Source organism: Chlamydotis macqueenii, chromosome 4 (assembly GCF_036417535.1).
Source record: "Chlamydotis macqueenii isolate bChlMac1 chromosome 4, bChlMac1.mat, whole genome shotgun sequence".
Classification (NCBI taxonomy): Eukaryota; Metazoa; Chordata; class Aves; order Otidiformes; family Otididae; genus Chlamydotis; species Chlamydotis macqueenii.
The window spans coordinates 18,324,126-18,341,568 of NC_141559.1; the positions used below are offsets into that span (position 1 = coordinate 18,324,126).

General features: G+C 41.6%; 2 protein-coding genes across 2 annotated transcripts; one reads left to right on the top strand and one right to left on the bottom strand.

Annotated features, from left to right (window-relative positions):
- Positions 1 to 7,954: 7,954 nt before the first annotated feature.
- Positions 7,955 to 14,486, top strand: ABRAXAS1 (abraxas 1, BRCA1 A complex subunit). Its single transcript, XM_086747354.1, has 9 exons — positions 7,955 to 8,059; positions 8,752 to 8,842; positions 10,217 to 10,253; positions 11,083 to 11,149; positions 11,822 to 12,015; positions 12,680 to 12,799; positions 13,115 to 13,199; positions 13,692 to 13,800; positions 13,949 to 14,486. The coding sequence occupies exons 1-9, from the start codon at positions 7,973 to 7,975 to the stop codon at positions 14,371 to 14,373; spliced, it is 1,215 nt and encodes a 404-aa protein (XP_086603480.1). The 5' UTR covers positions 7,955 to 7,972; the 3' UTR covers positions 14,374 to 14,486.
- Positions 14,487 to 15,075: 589 nt separating this feature from the next.
- On the bottom strand, positions 15,076 to 17,282 carry MRPS18C (mitochondrial ribosomal protein S18C). The gene is made up of 6 exons (XM_086747355.1): positions 17,202 to 17,282; positions 17,048 to 17,109; positions 16,145 to 16,228; positions 15,659 to 15,716; positions 15,267 to 15,326; positions 15,076 to 15,183 (listed from the first exon to the last, which is right to left on the bottom strand). The coding sequence occupies exons 1-6, from the start codon at positions 17,251 to 17,253 to the stop codon at positions 15,107 to 15,109; spliced, it is 393 nt and encodes a 130-aa protein (XP_086603481.1). The 5' UTR covers positions 17,254 to 17,282; the 3' UTR covers positions 15,076 to 15,106.
- Between the last annotated feature and the right edge of the window lie 161 nt (positions 17,283 to 17,443).

The window sequence follows — 17,443 nt, forward strand, 5'->3', positions numbered from 1 at the left end:
GCTGGCTCCTTCAAAACACCAACTCGCTGCCTTTCTGAGAATATACGATCATTTGTAGTGCAGAATCCAGCAAGCTTCAAGAGACAGAAGCAAATAAAAATTACACATTCTAAGAGCCAAAACTATCTCTAGGAGAAGGCTGCTGCTCTCTGAAGCCTAACACCACAGATGCTCTCAATGATAAGGTAATTTCTACCCATTGTCCCGCCCTAACTCCACCCACTTCCTTTTAATCGATAAGCATTTACTCACCAGATATAATACAGGGGAGAAGAAATTAAAAACATGATAAGTAATACTATATGTTAGGTAATAAGATACTGACAATAAAAAAAAACTTATCAATGTGTCAATGAGTTTTCACAAAGCAGCCCACAAACAAATTGCAATACAGAACCAAGTAGATGTGGTTTTCAGACTGCCTAAAATCTTCTCTTCGCAAACTCATTTACTACATATGAAGCACTTTTCCAACTGTCATTTGCTCAAATTAGTGCCTTATTTAGTCAGACTTTCTACTTCACGGTGAAGTGACTACCTCATTTTGGTATTTGACCAAAAAACCAAAACTGAAGCTTGAGGTGCAAGTCAGGCTTTTAAATTTTATTTTTTTTTAATAACACCTGTGAAATGAAGATACAAATTTCAGCAGGCAGGAATTGACAGTACAATAAAACCTGCTCCCTCCACTGCTCTACAAGAAATTAGCCAAACTGTATTACAAGGTTACAAAATGCACTGTGGTGAAGTAACAAGCCACCTACCTTTGCATCTATTTGACTACAGAATTTAAATACAATAGGTAAGCAGGTTTCTCATTCTATCCAGTCAAATGCCAATAATTTAATTCAGTATTTATTAGGAAAGACCCAGTTCAGCCCCTTACACTTACCCCTCTCCAGCCTTTTTGTATGCATCGCAGAAGAAACAAAGGTGAATAACTGTATCTCTCGAACCTGAGAGGAGCCTACCAGCTGCTCATTTATCACCTTACCACAGAATAAATTAACTAACCTTGGTGGAATGAGTATATAGGGCCTAAGTTCCAAGATATGCTGGTCTACGAAAGATCTTTCCTTTGCACATGCATTATTAATGTGTTTGTCTAAAGCTCAGACTGTCTTTTTAAAATATCCCCATGTACCATTGTTTGGTTTGTGTTGTGGAGCAGCCTCAGCACACACAAACTAGATTACTTGGAAACAAAAGCAGACCCAAAGATCCTCTGCAGAAAGTGCACCCAATACTCTCCAGTCAGTAACAGAAGTACAGAAATCAGTGGGCTGCACTAGCACTAGGTCATCTTGTTTATACCATGCATCCAGGCACCAGCAATAGGCTTCTGATGTGTTACCAGCTCATGTGATACCATGACACGTTTCTTGTGCCATGCAATGAGTCAAGCAGCTTTTGTATCTTCAGATTTGCTGCTGAATACCATCCTTCACGTCTTTGTAACTACCTCACATCATCTTCAGCAATTGAACTCTTCTTTTGCATCTTCTTTTCATTAATTATCTGCTTTACCTTCTCTCCCCTTGCTTACCTCTTTCTAAGCTTTCTGTGTCTTCTACAAAACCTCCCTGGTTTGTTTTTTAATTGTTTCTGCCTTCCCATTGCTCTTTCTCTCAATGGCAACCTCAGGCCCCTTACTCTCCCATTACACTGCTGCTACCAGGCTCACCGTTACCCAGTAGTTCTTACCTGCCTCACCAAAAGGCTCTAGTTCTAGGCTTGCCTAGGAACAATGTTTCATTGTCTGTAAAACAGCTTTGCTCACCCGTTTCTGTTTAACTACCATTCCTTACATTCTCATTTCTGGTCTCTTCCTCGAGTGGCTTGCCCTAGCAGGCACATGTTCCCTAGGGTGTCATACGATGAAGAGCTGGAAGAGCAGGTGCTGATCCTGTGGCACGACGCAGCACATTTCTGAATAGCTACCTTCAGCCTCGGCGCAGGGGATCGGTATGCATGTCGTCTGGGTGCTGAAAACTTTGTGGGCGGGAGGGTGGAGGTAGTTTCTGGGACCTGATTTGAGGCAGGAAAGGTGGGCAAAATGAAGTATTGATAGCACACTAGGAAGTAACAGGAAGGTGTGGTGACTTTTAATGGGTTGCCTCAGCAATAAGCCTAGGCACACAAAAGAGGGATAATGTCTTAAAAGAAGAAAGGGAAAGACAGACTTCCTTACCCTGGTGGGAGGAAGAAGAGGTTTCCTCTCCTGAATGAGGGAGAATTTATTTCCATCCTGCGAGACATTATCATTTGTGCTGCCTGTCTAACCCTTACAAGTCATATTCCCTGCCACTCCAGCAGCACAGACACTAATTCTTCCTTGCCACCTTCTAAAAAAACAGAGAGCAAGCGAACCTCTCTCACACTTAACCCCTCCATCATCCTGAATGATGAGACTGCAGCCCTTTGTCAGCTCTGATTTTCCCTGACATTCAGTCCAAGACATACGATGTTTTCTGGAGGCTGATGAGATGGCTATCACAGGTATATCGAATTTAAAAAAAAAAAGCAGAACAGGTTTGGAGAGAGACTTTGGCAGTCTATTGCTTTTCACATTTGCCACACAGCAAAAGACAATTGCTACACCCATTCCACTCAGTTTGCTCATGGACATGCAGCAGCACTGCAGCAAGCCACTGCAGTGAAAGCATCACCTTGCATTCACAGGCCAGTGTGGGAGCCCCAGCCCGTTGCAGGGTTTTGAAAGAGGAGGACATAAGGATGACATTCCCACATAAAGTGAAAGAAGATGAAGAGTTGCTAGTAGTCTCTCTGCTGAGGTGGTCAAACTATCTAGCCCAACGGCACTACAAGATCCATATGGCCAGGTCTCTTCTTATCTTTATTCTTTGCTTTATCTGCTTTGTATCTCCTGAAATCACGCAAAACATTTCAGTGTTCTTACTGTTCTATTCCAAACCTTTAATGTCACATGGTTTGGAAGGTAAAAAAACCCAAACAACCCCAAACAAAAACAAACATGAAAAACATCCAAACTGGGAACAACATCAAAATCAAGAAGAGCCACTACATCTACCTATTAATATTATGGAATAATAATTCTAATGCTATGGAAAATTGTCCCAAAAAAGAATTAAAGAATGATCTTGCATGCTGGAATTGGTCCAGTCATGACCAAGGAGTTCAGTCTTGGTTAATTTTCTGCCAAAAGTGCCCTCTTATAGCCAGCCTGCTGCAATCATGCCCATTTTGAAGCTGGAAGAGATACTTTACCCAGAAGTGTGACAGTACTGCAAATAATTCAAATAAACATGCAGCAACAGAACATAGCTCCACTCATTTGTAAGGTCCAGTAAATAACAGCTGATTAATTTATACCAAATAATTACAAGCACTTCTTTATGATGAAGTACCCTATATGCCAGGAAAAGTTGCAAGGCACTAAATGTGCAAAATTCTCTGTTCACTTGGAAGAATGAAATCCAACTTAGAAGAAAGGGATGCTGGTGACACAGGAAGAATTCAAGAGCAAAGCTCCCTTTAATTTAATGAATCTCAAAATGTCAAAATGACACCTGCAAGCATAAGAAATTAACTTGAAACAATGAAGATATTCCTGGTCTACTAAGGAAATTTAAGGAGATGGAGTGTGTGTCAGTTGCCTACTCTTGGCTCTTGAGGTCATTCTACTAATTTCTTATTATTAGGCAATGTTTTGCAATTGTCCAAGGGAACTGGAATTATGACCTTTTTTTTTTTCACTGCAAGGAGAAGTAAACACACCACTGACCTCTGTTTATCTGAAGTGCCTTACATGGAGGGTTAAATCCAGTATAAACAGCCTTTTCCTGCGTAGGAGTGGCTACACAGCAGTCATCTTTCAAGCAGGTGCATATACACCATGAACAGATATAAATTGCAATAGGACATAACAGCTTTCCAGAAGTGCCAGTATGGTTTTGCCTTCCTTCTGACACATTACCTGCTGCGGACACAGACTAGAACAAACACTCGATGTGGCTTCTAAAGAGAAAGAATCATACAGTCATAGAAATTTTGGGAACCCCTCATTCCAGGTATATCTCCTTCCTGCCCAATACTAACTATTCCAGTGACTCCAAAAGATGCCTGGAAGGATGTCATAGAGGAGAGTTTGCAGCCATACCAGCCTGCCTTTCTTGTAACGCCTTTCTTATCAGACTACCAGAACATCGTATGTCCCTAGCAGATACTGTTCCAAAGGAGCACTGACACATCAACTTCAGCCACGTGGTGCTTCAGATGTTGAAGTAATAACGTTCCCTACAGGTTAACAAAGAGATATTGCTACCTGAGGGAAATGACAATAGGCTGTATGACTGTCAATCATGGTCAATCTTCTATCAGTTGATCCTCTTTTTTACAGTAAATACACAGGGTATATTGTCTACCTGTTTTAAGCCGCAACATGATCAAAAGCTGCTTACGTCTAGAAGTACACCCTAGCACTGTCATTAGGCACATGAAGGTGTTACTATTGCTAAAATTGTTCCTCTAACACCAGTTGTAGGGCTCCCTGGTATTTCTATGCAAGTTTTGCCATGCTACAAAGACAGCAAAGCAGACTGATCTACTTAGAAAAGCCCTGTAAGTCAATGACACAAAGCCAAGATTTCCCAGCACCTCTTAACATCCAGTGGTACTGGGATTATGTTTTGCAGGATAAGAAAGTCTTTCATACAGGACTGACCACAGCATTCTGCACTCCAGTAATTCTGATGTGTGCACTCACACATTAAAACTACTAAGAATACCTCTTTCTTGATTAAACTTTTACTAGAACAAAAAAAAAAAAAAAAAGGCCCTTTTGGGTTTTGCTTTTATCTTCTCAATGTTTCAGCCTCGCATTCAGCAAACCTAAGAAGGACGTAGACCTGTTGGAGTGAGTCCAGAGGAGGCCACGAAGATGATCAGAGGACTGGAGCACCTCTCCTATGAGGACAGGCGGAGAGAGTTGGGGCTGTTCAGCCTGGAGGAGAGAAGGCTCCAGGGAGACTTATAGCAGCCTTCCAGTACCTAAAGAGGGTCTACTAGAAAGACAGGGAGAAGCTCTTTAGCAGGGCCTGTTGTGATAGGACAAGGGGTAATAGTTTTAAAATAGAAGGAGATAGATTCAGACTTGATATAAGGAATAAATTTTTACAATGAGGGTGGTGGAACACTGGCACAGCTTGCACAGAGAGGTTGGTAGATGCCCCATCCCTGGAAACATCCAAGGCCAGGTTGGACGAGGCTCTGAGCAACCTGATCTGGTTGGAGATGTCCCTGGTCTTTGCAGGGGGGTTGGACTAGGTGACCTTTAAAGGCCCTTTCCAACCCTAACTATTCTATGATTCTATGAAACTCTTCACCTGGTTGCTGCTCAAGGATGAAATAATCTCTGGTAGTTTTGTTTTGATTTTTATCAAGACTGAGGCTCATGCTTCGCTCGTGAAAAATTCTCCAAAAGGACAGAATAACCTTAAAGATCACCTATTGCATGGTAAGCACTATCAGATGCAATATTTATTTATGGAAACCATGCTGTCTTGATGCACTAAAGTGCAAATATCCACTCCTCTGCATTCATACTTTAACTGATCTGCGTCTGCTGCTCTTTATGTTTGCACGGATCCCATCTACGCCACTAAACAGATCTGTGTTTATATCTGACAGCAGTAAGATTGTGCTATTTATGGTTTATCTTTGGCCATCAACAGTTGAATTATGAAAACATGGAAGTATGTTTAAGTATTGTATCACTCATTAGGATGACTGTAGCACAGCTAGCTCTGACCACAGAAGCATTACTGTTTCCACACAAGATAAATGCAACAATTACAGAACCTTATTTATCATATCCCGTAGCTTACAACAGGCTTGCGTCTTTGTATCACAAAAGTGGGAAGTCCTCTGCATCTTCTGACCACGTTTGCCTCAGCAATGTATAGATACCCATCAGAGATGTACGCACTACCTGACTGCCAATACGTATCTCATCAATTGTCAATATAAATCTTGTATATGGTTTGTGTATCATCGATGCTGAATGCTGTAGAATAATTTGTCAATGCCTAACTTTTACTGCATTGATTGAGTGCATAAAATTTTCTCACAGCTCTGACTTAGGAGTGACTGCAATCACAGCACATGGTCCTTTGGGACGATTTCTGAAAGATGTCAGCATTCCTGTCTGCTTTCACCATTTTGTCCACAAATGGCTATGGAAGCAGGTCATATCCATCTGTTCTTGTGGCCTCCACCGTGGCAACATGGTCCATAATGGAGTCAATTGTTGCAATGTATCACTTCAGTTGTGTTGTACTTATTACCCATTTGTTTAATACCATGTGGCCTGCATTGCCAGAAACGCATACTAGCTCTTTCCCATTAATCTTTTCCATCATTCTGTATCACCTGGAGACCTGTCACCCCCTTATTCGGAGATCTAGATCATTTATGAGTGTGTTGAGAAATAAAAGTCTTAGCTGATCCCTTTTTCCACTGTGACAACAGGTAAGAATCACAATTTTCCTCTCCTAAATATTGGCACCATTCACATGTATTTTAAATAGTACTTAAGGAATTTTATTTAAATGTAAATATGCCAGAACTAACCATTCTCCTTCTAGATCTTGCCAACAAAAGTTTTAAGGGAAAATAAATTGCACTAAAAAGGTTAATTTTATATGCAACCTAAAAATACATGTGTGAGACCCCAAAATTGTGGAAACAGCCCTTGAAAGACCGCAGGAGCACACATCCTATTTCAAGAGTCAGGAGATTAATGTCTAAGGCTAAGAATATGCTTACCTATAGTCCTAGTGAGGGATGAAATCAAACATTTGCTCTCCTGAAGTGAAGGGGAAAGACTCCTGCAGCCTTTAAATTGGATCTCTGATCATGTTTCAAAGAATGCTGTCACTTTTAACTCTCCCTGCCTGAATTTTTTTTTTTTTTTTTAGAGCTTATTTCTGGCTGATATGGTCAGGAACACCTGCTAGAATGTGAAAAAATATGTTACTATATAATATTAAAAAGAAGTAAAATGTGACTACTGAAAAAAAAGACAAAGCATACATTCTGCAAACTCAGTCTATGTCTTAGGAAGACGCGATACCATTTGTTGTGGTCAGATCATTGTTTACCATTACCATTTTATTACTTCCTTATCACAATTTATTAGGCTATTAACTCAGAAGATTCTCACCACATCCTGAACAGTACAGCACACTTCCAGACACGCTCACAGCTGCGTATCCTGTTTCAAAAGGTACAGCCTTGTTACGGATAGGAGCTCAGCCGGCGCCGTGCCTTATGCTGCAGGCTGGCATGACACAACCCTCCCATGCCGAAGACGTGACTACAGCTCGCTCCACCTACGCTCCCCGCCGGATGATGTGGGCCAGGCAGCTCGGTTTAAATGCTGGTGTGATGCTTTATTAAAGCCTTCGGTCCAGATCAATGAGGCGCTTCTGTAAGCGCAGATCCTGACCTTGGGCCTGGAGCTATGTCAGGTCCCGGGCCTTGAGGGCATCCGGGAGGCCGGGACACCTCACCTCGCCCTCGGGAACAAGCCCCACCTGCGGTCCTTCGCTCCAGGAGCCACCCGTGAAGGCGCAAGGGCGGGGGGAACTGAGCAGCCTTCCTAACTCGGAGCATTGCTCCACCTTAAGGGTAAAACCAAACCAGGACTTTAGACTTAACAATTGCACCATTTAAGGCAAACCGAGAGGGCTGGCTTTGCAGCGGGCCCGGCCGGGCAGGAGGCGGGAAGAGGCCGGGAGCGCGAGGGAGGGGTGAAGCGGGCGCGGAGGAGGTGAGGGCTGAGGCGGGGTCGCGGCCCGCGCGCCGCACGGCTGCTCCAGCTCCCTCACGGGCCGGGATGCACCCGACCGGGCCCGGCCCGGCCCTGCCCTGCCGCCGGCGGCCGCTGGGGGCTCCCGCCGCCGCGGCGCCTCCCGCCATTGTCGGGGGCATGGAGGGCGAGAGCACGTCGGCGCTGCTCTCCGGCTTCGTCTTCGGTGCCCTCGCCTTCCAGCACCTCAGCACCGACTCGGACACGGTGGGTGCCGCCGGCCCCAACCGCCGGGAGGGGACGGGGCGGGGCCGGGGGGGACATCGCGGGCGGGGGGAGCGAAGGGAGGGGCGGCTGTTAGCGCTGCGGGCAGCCGCCGCCGCCGCCATGGCGGAGGCCGCCGCCCGGCCTCCCCCGTCCCCATCCGGAGGCCGCGCTGCCTCCCGCTGGACCCCGCAGCCGGGGAGGGCCCCAGGGCCACCCAGGGCCTCGCTGCCTGCTGTACCGGAACACGCGTGGCAGTGTATCCCGCCCCCTGCACCACAGGGTGCTCTCAGTGCTGACTGATGCCGGGAAGTTGTGGAGTTTTTTGTTTTCTTTTAAAACGAGGTGTGGGCCACCGAACGCCTGGTGTGGCGGCAGCAGCGCCGCGTCTGCCAAGGACTGACCGAAACGCTGGTCAGGCAGTCGGGCCTAAGCCTTGGCGGTGGGCAGCACCTGCACAGCCACAAACTGTTCACTTGTCAGTGAAAACACGAGGAATGGAAAACAGCAGAGTACACATTCACACTTCTTTCTTCCCCTTAAATGCAGGTACTGAAAAATTAGTGAGAACCTACTGTTTAAAAAAAAAAAATGGTTCATTGACAGCTTTGTTTTCTCTCCACTCTTAATATTAGACAAAGTCTTATGCAATGCCACTGTTAATATGAATTTTTTTTCTCTCTCCCCCTGTAAAGGAAGGTTTTCTTCTTGGAGATGTGAAAGGTGAAGCCAAGAACAGCATTACTGACTCACAAATGGATGATGTCGAAGTTGTTTACACAATTGGTTAGTCTGTCCACACTTTTAATACCATGCTTGGTTTCAGGCAATATGTGACTGCTTACAGTTTTGAATGAGGGCAGGTCAACACCTTACAGCAAGATCAAAGCTCCTAGATCCCAGGGTCCACAGTGACATAAAAAAAGCACATGGAATGGTTATTTTGTAACATTATTAATTGCTAAAAAAAAAGTTAAACTATATTTTCTACAGTAAAATTGTAACAGAAACACTAGTTCTTAGTTCCTTGAATAGCTCCTCTTTGCCAGATATCTTGTCACATGAAAACTAATTTACGGCTTCAGCTCCTTCTTTGTCTTTGCCGTGTCACAAACTCTCCTGGACTGCAGTTGCCCTGAAAAAACTTGGTCTATTTCAGTGGTGTGAACTGTAATGTGTTAGCATCTATTACCTTATTTGTAGCTTATAAAATACCGTGTGTGAAGGCTGCAAACTATTTATGTATTTCATTGAGCAGATGCCATATGTATTTGTTTTTAGTCTTCATGGGACTGGAATGGACATGTCTTTTATACTAGCCCTTAAAAAACCCGTATGTGTACATGCACACACACCCACCCCTCAACTCCGTTGATTTACAATAGTTATACAAAACAGATAACAAGGTATACAGTATGTGCCTTCTTTTCAATCTTCCTGAAAATATGGTAGTGAGAAATTGCATCCTATTTTCTAGCTTTACTCTAGGATATAATTAAGGTGTAACACTTTCCTCCACTGAGTCTCACAGATGAACCAAAAATGTGGGGTATTTTTTGTGGTGGCATTGATCAAGTTACCCAGAGTCTCATCATCACATTCTCATAGACACAGTTAGTTGCTCCAAATTTTTTTTTTTTAATTAGCTTGTGAAAATTAAAGTAGTGGAGAATTCAAGAAAATAAAATAATTTAGAATGCCATTAGATCACCTACTATTTTTTTTCCTGGTAGTCAGTCTTCCAGTTATCATCTGCCCTGTGGGTTTCTGTTCTCCAGCCTCACCTTTCTTACTAACAGCATCCATGCCTTGCTGCAGAGTAACCCAAGTGAAGTCTTTCATATTTCATACTACTCCTGTACTCAACAGAAAGAAGGGAAAAATAAAGTGCACAATTTGATTTTTCACTTGACAAAACAGAAAAATGTATAAAAAAGTTTATATAAGTAGTTTGCTTTACATTTGAAAAATTAGAATTTTCAAAAAATTATTTCCTTTCTTAACCTTATTTAGTTAGATGTTAATGCATATGATTTTAAGAAATTGTATTATACAGAATTCTTTCTTGGTTCTTCTATCAGTTTAATTCTGATGATAGCATACAGAAGAATATACATCTTTAACTGATGAACCCAGAGTAATATTACCTTCTCTTCCCAGATATACAGAAGCATATTCCATGCTACCAGTTGTTCAGGTAAGATCTTAAGTGAACAGATATTAAAAAGTTAAAATTAACCCTAACTTGAACTCTTCAAGAGTTAAATTTACATTACTGAGAAAAAAATCACAGCTGTAACTACAGTAGCCGTATCAACCCCTTGGAATTACAGATGCAAAATGCCTTGTGTTACTCCTGTTTTGGTTCTTCCATGTCCTTTTTTGGTATAGAGATGTGGCATTCTGCACCTTCTGGTGAGCTATTATACCATACAGACTACAGAATAACACCAACATAGTGAAAAAAAAATATTGCTTTTCTAAGAGTATATATCCCAACCCCTCACCCTCAAAAAAAAAAAAGGTAGCATTAGCCATAGGCTTCTAAGTTGGTGAGAAAAAGAAACACTTGTTAGCCCCATGGCAGGAGTAGTTTCAAGGACTAGAGTTCCATCGTAGATGGGAACACAGCTGTGCAGGTTTGTACCCCCAGGAAAATCACAACAGTTTCCATCTCAAATATTTCTGAAAATTAATAAACACAGATGTTATTAGGAAGGTATTTCATATCAAATTGAAAGCATCTTTCTATTTTATAGTTGAGAGAACAGAGATGCTGCCTTTAACTTGTGTCCCAGTAGGACTGATGCCAGAACAGCATCTGGGCTGCACGAGACCACCCATGTAACTATTTGAGTAATTAAATTAACAGCACTAACCTAGCAGAGAAGCTGTGTCAGCATATCTTTATGCTTACCAGGAGAGGGGAAAAAGCCATTGAAGTGAGATGACTGACAGACTGCTAGGGAATAATTATTCCTACAATACCATTTTTTTTCCTTCTAATTGTCCTAATTTTCTTCTAGCTTTTACAATTCTGCAGGAGAACTGAATGAACTTGCCCTGAAGAAGATACTATCAGGCTGTAAGAAGGTATTTTCTTTTCCATACCAAGGAGCTCACTCAAGATTTTGGGGGCTGTGTATCCACCTCTTGTATCAAGTTTTGTTTTTTTTTCTCTCCTTTTTTTAAGTCTTGGGTCTAGTCACACTGCTGGTCAAGGCAGCTGCATCATCTTTTTCCCCTGGAAAGAACAGTTTAGGTTATTTTTTACTAGGGTTTGCCTACATAAATGTCACAACTTTATTTTTTCTTATTAATTTCTCAAGCAAACAGTTCAAATATCCCAAAGGAATTCTACTGATTTCTAACTTAACCACTTGAGTGAGCTGACCTCAACTGATCTTAAGTGGCACTTGCCTTAAAAAAAAAAAAATTTAGTCTTCTCCACAGAAGAAAGTTTCACAAGTGTAAACTAGAAGCTGGAAAGAAACAATAAAATAGCAGAACCAACTCTGCAGAGTTTCAGCTTGAGCACAAGCTCAGAAAACAGGCCAGTTCAACACATAGTTTTGAAGGAAAGAAGTTGTCATACTGGAATTAGGCTTAGATGTTTTAAGGGTTTTAAGTTAACTAACTGCTTGAATATGTACACATCAAACAATTCAGATTCATGACTTTGTACTGAATCCTGTAGTTTGCTTCAGTATGACACACAGGGACAGCATGATTCAACACTAACAATGAATTTTCTTCTGCTTGCAGAGCGTAATAGGATGGTACAAATTCAGACGTAACACAGATCAGACCATGACATTCCGGGAAAGACTTCTTCATAAAAATTTACAGTCACATCTATCAAATCAGGGCCTTGTATTCCTTTTGTTAACCTCCAGCGTGATGACTGAAAGTTGTTCTACTTACAGACTGGAACATGCCTTACATCGGCCACAGGAAGGGTAATTAGCTTGTTCTCTAGTTTTAATAAAGCAGTAGTACAGCATGTGCTCTAACTTTGAAGTTTGGTTTTTGTTTGCTTGGTTTTTTTCATTTGTTGCAACTGAATTGTTAACACTTTATTCTGCCTTTGAAACTTACACATTAAATAAGATTATTCCTTATCTTGCTAGAGCCCAGTTGAAATCTTACCCTGGACTTCTGCTCAGGGATTTGCCTTTATAACAATCTGTAGTGCCAGTGTCAACAGGCAGACACTATCAGTTCATTTATGCACATAAGCTGTTCTTGATCAATTTGGTTGTGTACACAGCTTCAACTATACATGGTTTTTCTCTTCACATATCATTCAAATATTTAAACTAGTGGTAATTTTCAGTTATCTTCAAAGACATGCTGCCCATAGGCTAGCCTTAACAAGCAAATATTGCATTTTTGTGACTCATACCCAGAAATGGGGGAAAAACTAGAGGAAAAAGCTCAGTCTTGTTGCTCTTACAGTTTGCTTTTAGCCATAACTAGTCATCTATGTGTAATGTGATATATTTAGCAAGAACTAACTATACTGTAAGCCTCTATGCGGGATGCTTAATGGTCAAGAAATTTTAACTATCAAAGAAAAGCCTTTGGATGTTAAATCATATTCTCATACTTCTGCTTTCTAAGTCTTTTTCAGAAAGTTCCTTTGGTGGTTACCAACTTGGGTATGGCAGAACAGCAAGGTTACAGAACAGTATCTGGCTCCTGCATATCTTCTGGTTTTGTGAGAGCAGTAAGACAACACAGGTACAATATATGCTATATTTACTGATAGCTGTAGCTTTCAGTTAGATAAATACAATTATCTTTTCTATAGAAGTATTTAAGTGCTTTTGCAAATGCTACAGCCATATCCTGCTCACTTGTTGACCCATTTCCTGCAATTACTTACCTTTCTGAGGTACCTGGACTTGTTAAGTCCCCATACTTTGCCATGAGAACAGCTGTCTGTCTCAGAGGCACCTCATGTTGAAGCTCAAAATGCTTATTTATTCATTATAGCTCCTATTAAGCACTGTGATCATGAACTCGCAACTATACAGTTATATTCTTGGTCCACAGGTCAGAATTCTTTTATGAAGATGGATCCTTACAAGAGGTTTATAAGATAAATGAGATGTATGCCACCTTGCAGGAGGAACTGAAGGTAAGTCAGGCCTACCTGCCAAAATAGTTACTTTCAGCAGTACTACAAAACCAAGTCAAGCAAAGGGTACACAGTCTTGCACTAAATCAGAAACAAAGCTATATCTAGGAAGCACATATTGAAAGATCAAGAAGTTCCATTTACTGTTAGTAGCTGTACACTGAGTTCTCAAAGTTGAATACTTAAATTTCTATTTGATCAAAAGTACACTGATAAATCCTCAACACCACTGAATCTCACAAGAGGATTATTTTGAAGGAGCACTATCTGTAGTTTGTCAGAGCTCCTTTGCTTAGATGGGAACAAATAAAACATCTTGCACCTCATTCACCACGACATTTAGGTTCTCTGAAATCCACCTCAAGTTCATAACTTCAGCTTTTTACTATTTTGTGTCCAACTTAAAATCATGAGTACCTTTAAGGATTTTGCAACAAGGTTAAATTCAGCTTCTGTGAAGATCAATTGCATCAAATGCTCTCTTGCTTGCAGAAAATATGCTCTACAGTAGAAGCCAGTGAACGATCTGTAGAGAAACTCTTAGCAGAGGTGAGCCAATTGAAAGAAGAAATAAAGAGGAAAAAGCAACAAAGTTGTTCAGGTAAGTTAAATGCAATGCCAGTCTTAGCAAGACTTCCAAAGTTGATTTAATTGGTATGAGCACAAAACGTTTTGAACTTGAGGCAGCCAAAACAGTAGTGGTAGAACTGTGCAAGAGACTGCAACTCAGCTGCTTTTTTTTTCCCCAGAAGACACAGACCACCCAGAAGAGCCAAAGGAGAACATTCTCCTTTGTCAAGCACTGCAAACATTCTTCCCCAATTCTGGACTTCAGACATGTATTGTTTCCTTCAAAGGCCAACAGATATCTAAGAACTGCTGTAACACTGACCATAATATTAATGTCATGGACAAACTGACTTTCATGGTAGAGGAAGGAGACTTCACTGAAGCTGAAACAAGACACCTAACCAAGCGTAAAGTCAGAGGGACCACAACAGGATCAAAGTCATTCAAGAAATCCAGATCATTGCAGCTTCACCAAAAATTACTTCGAGACCAAGAGGACAGTGACCAGGAAAGAAAGCTTACACTGAGTAGCACTGAAACAGAGGATGACATTTTGGAAAAAAATAGAGACACAAATGAATACCCACACTCCCCTACTTTCTGATCTGTTCATTATTTGTCTAGATGACTTTGCCCCAAAAGTTACTGCCAGCATTCTGTAGTGACATATCAATTTATAGCACTGCAGGGATAAAAAAACAGTGCATTTTTGCAAGACATACTGGTTTGTTTTTTTTTTTCCCCCTGATGCATGAATCCTGTTTGGCATAGACAAGTCCAGATGACATTCTCTTATTTTGCCTTCCAGAGTTAGATTTGTATTTGCTCTCTCAGGGTTTAAAGATTGTGCTAGCAGGATGTTAGCAGTCATACAGCCACATCACATACTGCCTCAGAGTAATACAACTTCAAGCTGCTGTTGAAGCAGTACTACCCTTCCCTCAGGGGGAACTGAGGCAGGGAGCATCAAATGAACACAGGCAAAATGCTTAACAGATGTAGCTGTCTACATAAATTGCCACAACTTAAATACTTTATCCTTAGCTATGCAATACTTGGGTTTTTCCCTGCCCCTCTTCCAATCCAGCAAGGGAAAAACCCCCACCTGAGCTTCAGCAAGACCTGTGAGCAGAGGAAATGGTCCGTACAGTTAGCAGTTTTTACTACTGCTTTCATCTTTCATACTTCCTTCAATTTTAGAGACTTGACACTTCATAAAAAAAGCAACTTGATATCCATGCTTCATTCAGTGATGCATTATGCCAGTCAACCACATTTCTAGTAAGGAAGTATATAAACATGAAAAGTAGTTTTATTGTTTATTTCTTTATAGTATATTACTCTGGATACTTGACATTGCATATCTTGGGGTCCGTGAGAAATGATGGGTTCTTAAACATGACTGGCATAAATCCTGTAAAAAGATAAGACAAAGATTTTTTTTTTAATAGGAAAGTAGGCTTGATTTATAAAACTCAGAAGTACAATCATACTTACCAAACACATGAGCTCTTTTAATGGCTTTTGTAACTTCCTTCTGCTTCTTGTTGCACAAGCCTAAGGAGAGAAGTAATTTTCAGTCTCTTTAATCAACAATAACCACACCATTAGTTTAAGGGTGAAAGTGATATTACTGATAATTTGCTCTAGCTTTGTCTAAGTCTTTCTAGAAAAATGCATGTGTGTTTATACCATTAAAAATAAAAAAAACCCATAAAATTAAGGGATATTTCATCCCTTGATGAAGGCTACCAAGTCAAAGGAATACTACCACAAAGTGCACAGAGTTGGCAGTAGTTGTTTTTTGAAAGATGCTGATAGACAGTTACTTGGACTCAAAAGAACACTAATGTTAACCAGTAAATGACTTAACTTAATATTTTACATACCTGTAATATGCCTGCCATAAATGCAGCCAGTATATGGAGAAACAAACTGGGAAAGAAGCTATTTAAAATTAAGAAACACAAAGTCAGTTTAATAATTTTTTTAGAAAGCTTTAGTTTATTTTACTATTTGCATTCTAGTTTTCACGTTTTGATCTATTTTTACAAAACTCAGTTCTACCTGGAGACAAGAAAAAGTATAGCTTGGAATTAGACAGTATTTTACATGCCATAACATTTAATCTGTATGACAGTGGCATTAGAATTGGGCACTATTTGATAAATAACAAAGTTGTAACACCTGCACATAGGACTAGTAGATTGAGCAGTTCATCACAACTACATTGTGATAACACTGCACACATTCTTACTCTTAAGTTTTAAACTCCTACATAAACAAGTGATTTTTAAATTTTTATCCTTGTGGGCTCCATTGAAAAATAGTAAACCGGTTATCTTCATTTAAGGACAGGAATTTATCAAACTCACCTGCACATTCTTGTAGTCCACATTTATTCCACATAAGACACATCTTTTAGGAGGTTCTTTATAGGGATTCTCCATTTGTATGGGCTGAAATTAGAGAATTATTAACATCTGTAAGCGTCAGAAGAAAATATGGCATGTTTGCTATTTTTATCCTTTGGGCAAAAGATGCCTTGGAACCAAAAGAGCTACTTAGCGCATCACTGGAGTTTTTCAGTAACCTTCTTCTGTCTGTTTCTCTAATACACTAATTGGTGATTAACAGTCTAAAAGACTTCTCACAGTTACAGTTTTTTGTATCTTAATGACAATGTAACAAATCATTTAAAAGAATCCCTAAGGTACAGCTTACACCCTTTACTTAAAAGGCAATAGCTACAGAAGCTGGTAGTCAGGTAGTTCTGCTTAAGTCACATGAGACTTCTTTGGAAATCATTTCAAAGGAGAGAGCTCCTGCCCCCTCACACACTTTAACAGATTTGTAAATATCTCCTAAGCCCCAAAAGGCTCCTTAAGCTTCACAACACACCCCACACCAAATGTGAAAGGAGAAATTTCATTTTTACACAGATAGAATTAGGGCAGAGAAAGAATATTCCTGCTGGTAAGGGACAACACATTTTTATGACTTAACAGCCACATTCAGGGTATTCTCTGAAGCCTTTTTTATAGTTATATACAGGCAATCGGTGCGCATCGCCAAAGGTTTCGCTGCACGTTCGAGTCACCCAGACAGCTGACTGACGAGACTGGGCTATCAATGGTGCCTTCGTTCAGCTCCTGGGGGCGCGCCCCCCTCAGCCAGGAGGGCGCGTTCCCGCTCTGCAGCGCGCCACGTGACCCAGTCAGGCTTTTAGGAGCCCGAGCTCCCTCCAGAGCAAAGCCGGGCGCGCTCGGACCCCTCACCTGGTCGGACCGAGCAGGCGGCCACTCGTGCTGCAGGCGGCGCGGCCGCTCCCACAGCGGGGCTGCAAGGGAAAGAGCGACAGGGTTAGCGGACACGCGAGCGCCCCACGCAGCCCCCTCGCTGGAAAGGGGAGGGGAATGAGAAGGAACGCACCGGGCAACAACCGCCGCCAGCGACCAGGCACCACCACAACCCGCGCAGCCATATTGCCCCCTATGCCACCCACAAAGAACGCTACTTCCGCCTACACGCTATTGGCTCCCGCTCTGCCGCCTGTACAAACGCAATCCGCTGGCCAATGGGACGGCGGCCTGCTCTACTTGAGGCAGGCGATTGGCCGCCGCCTGGTCACGGTCACTTCATCTCTGTAGCTGTTTGGCGGAAGTGATGCTGGT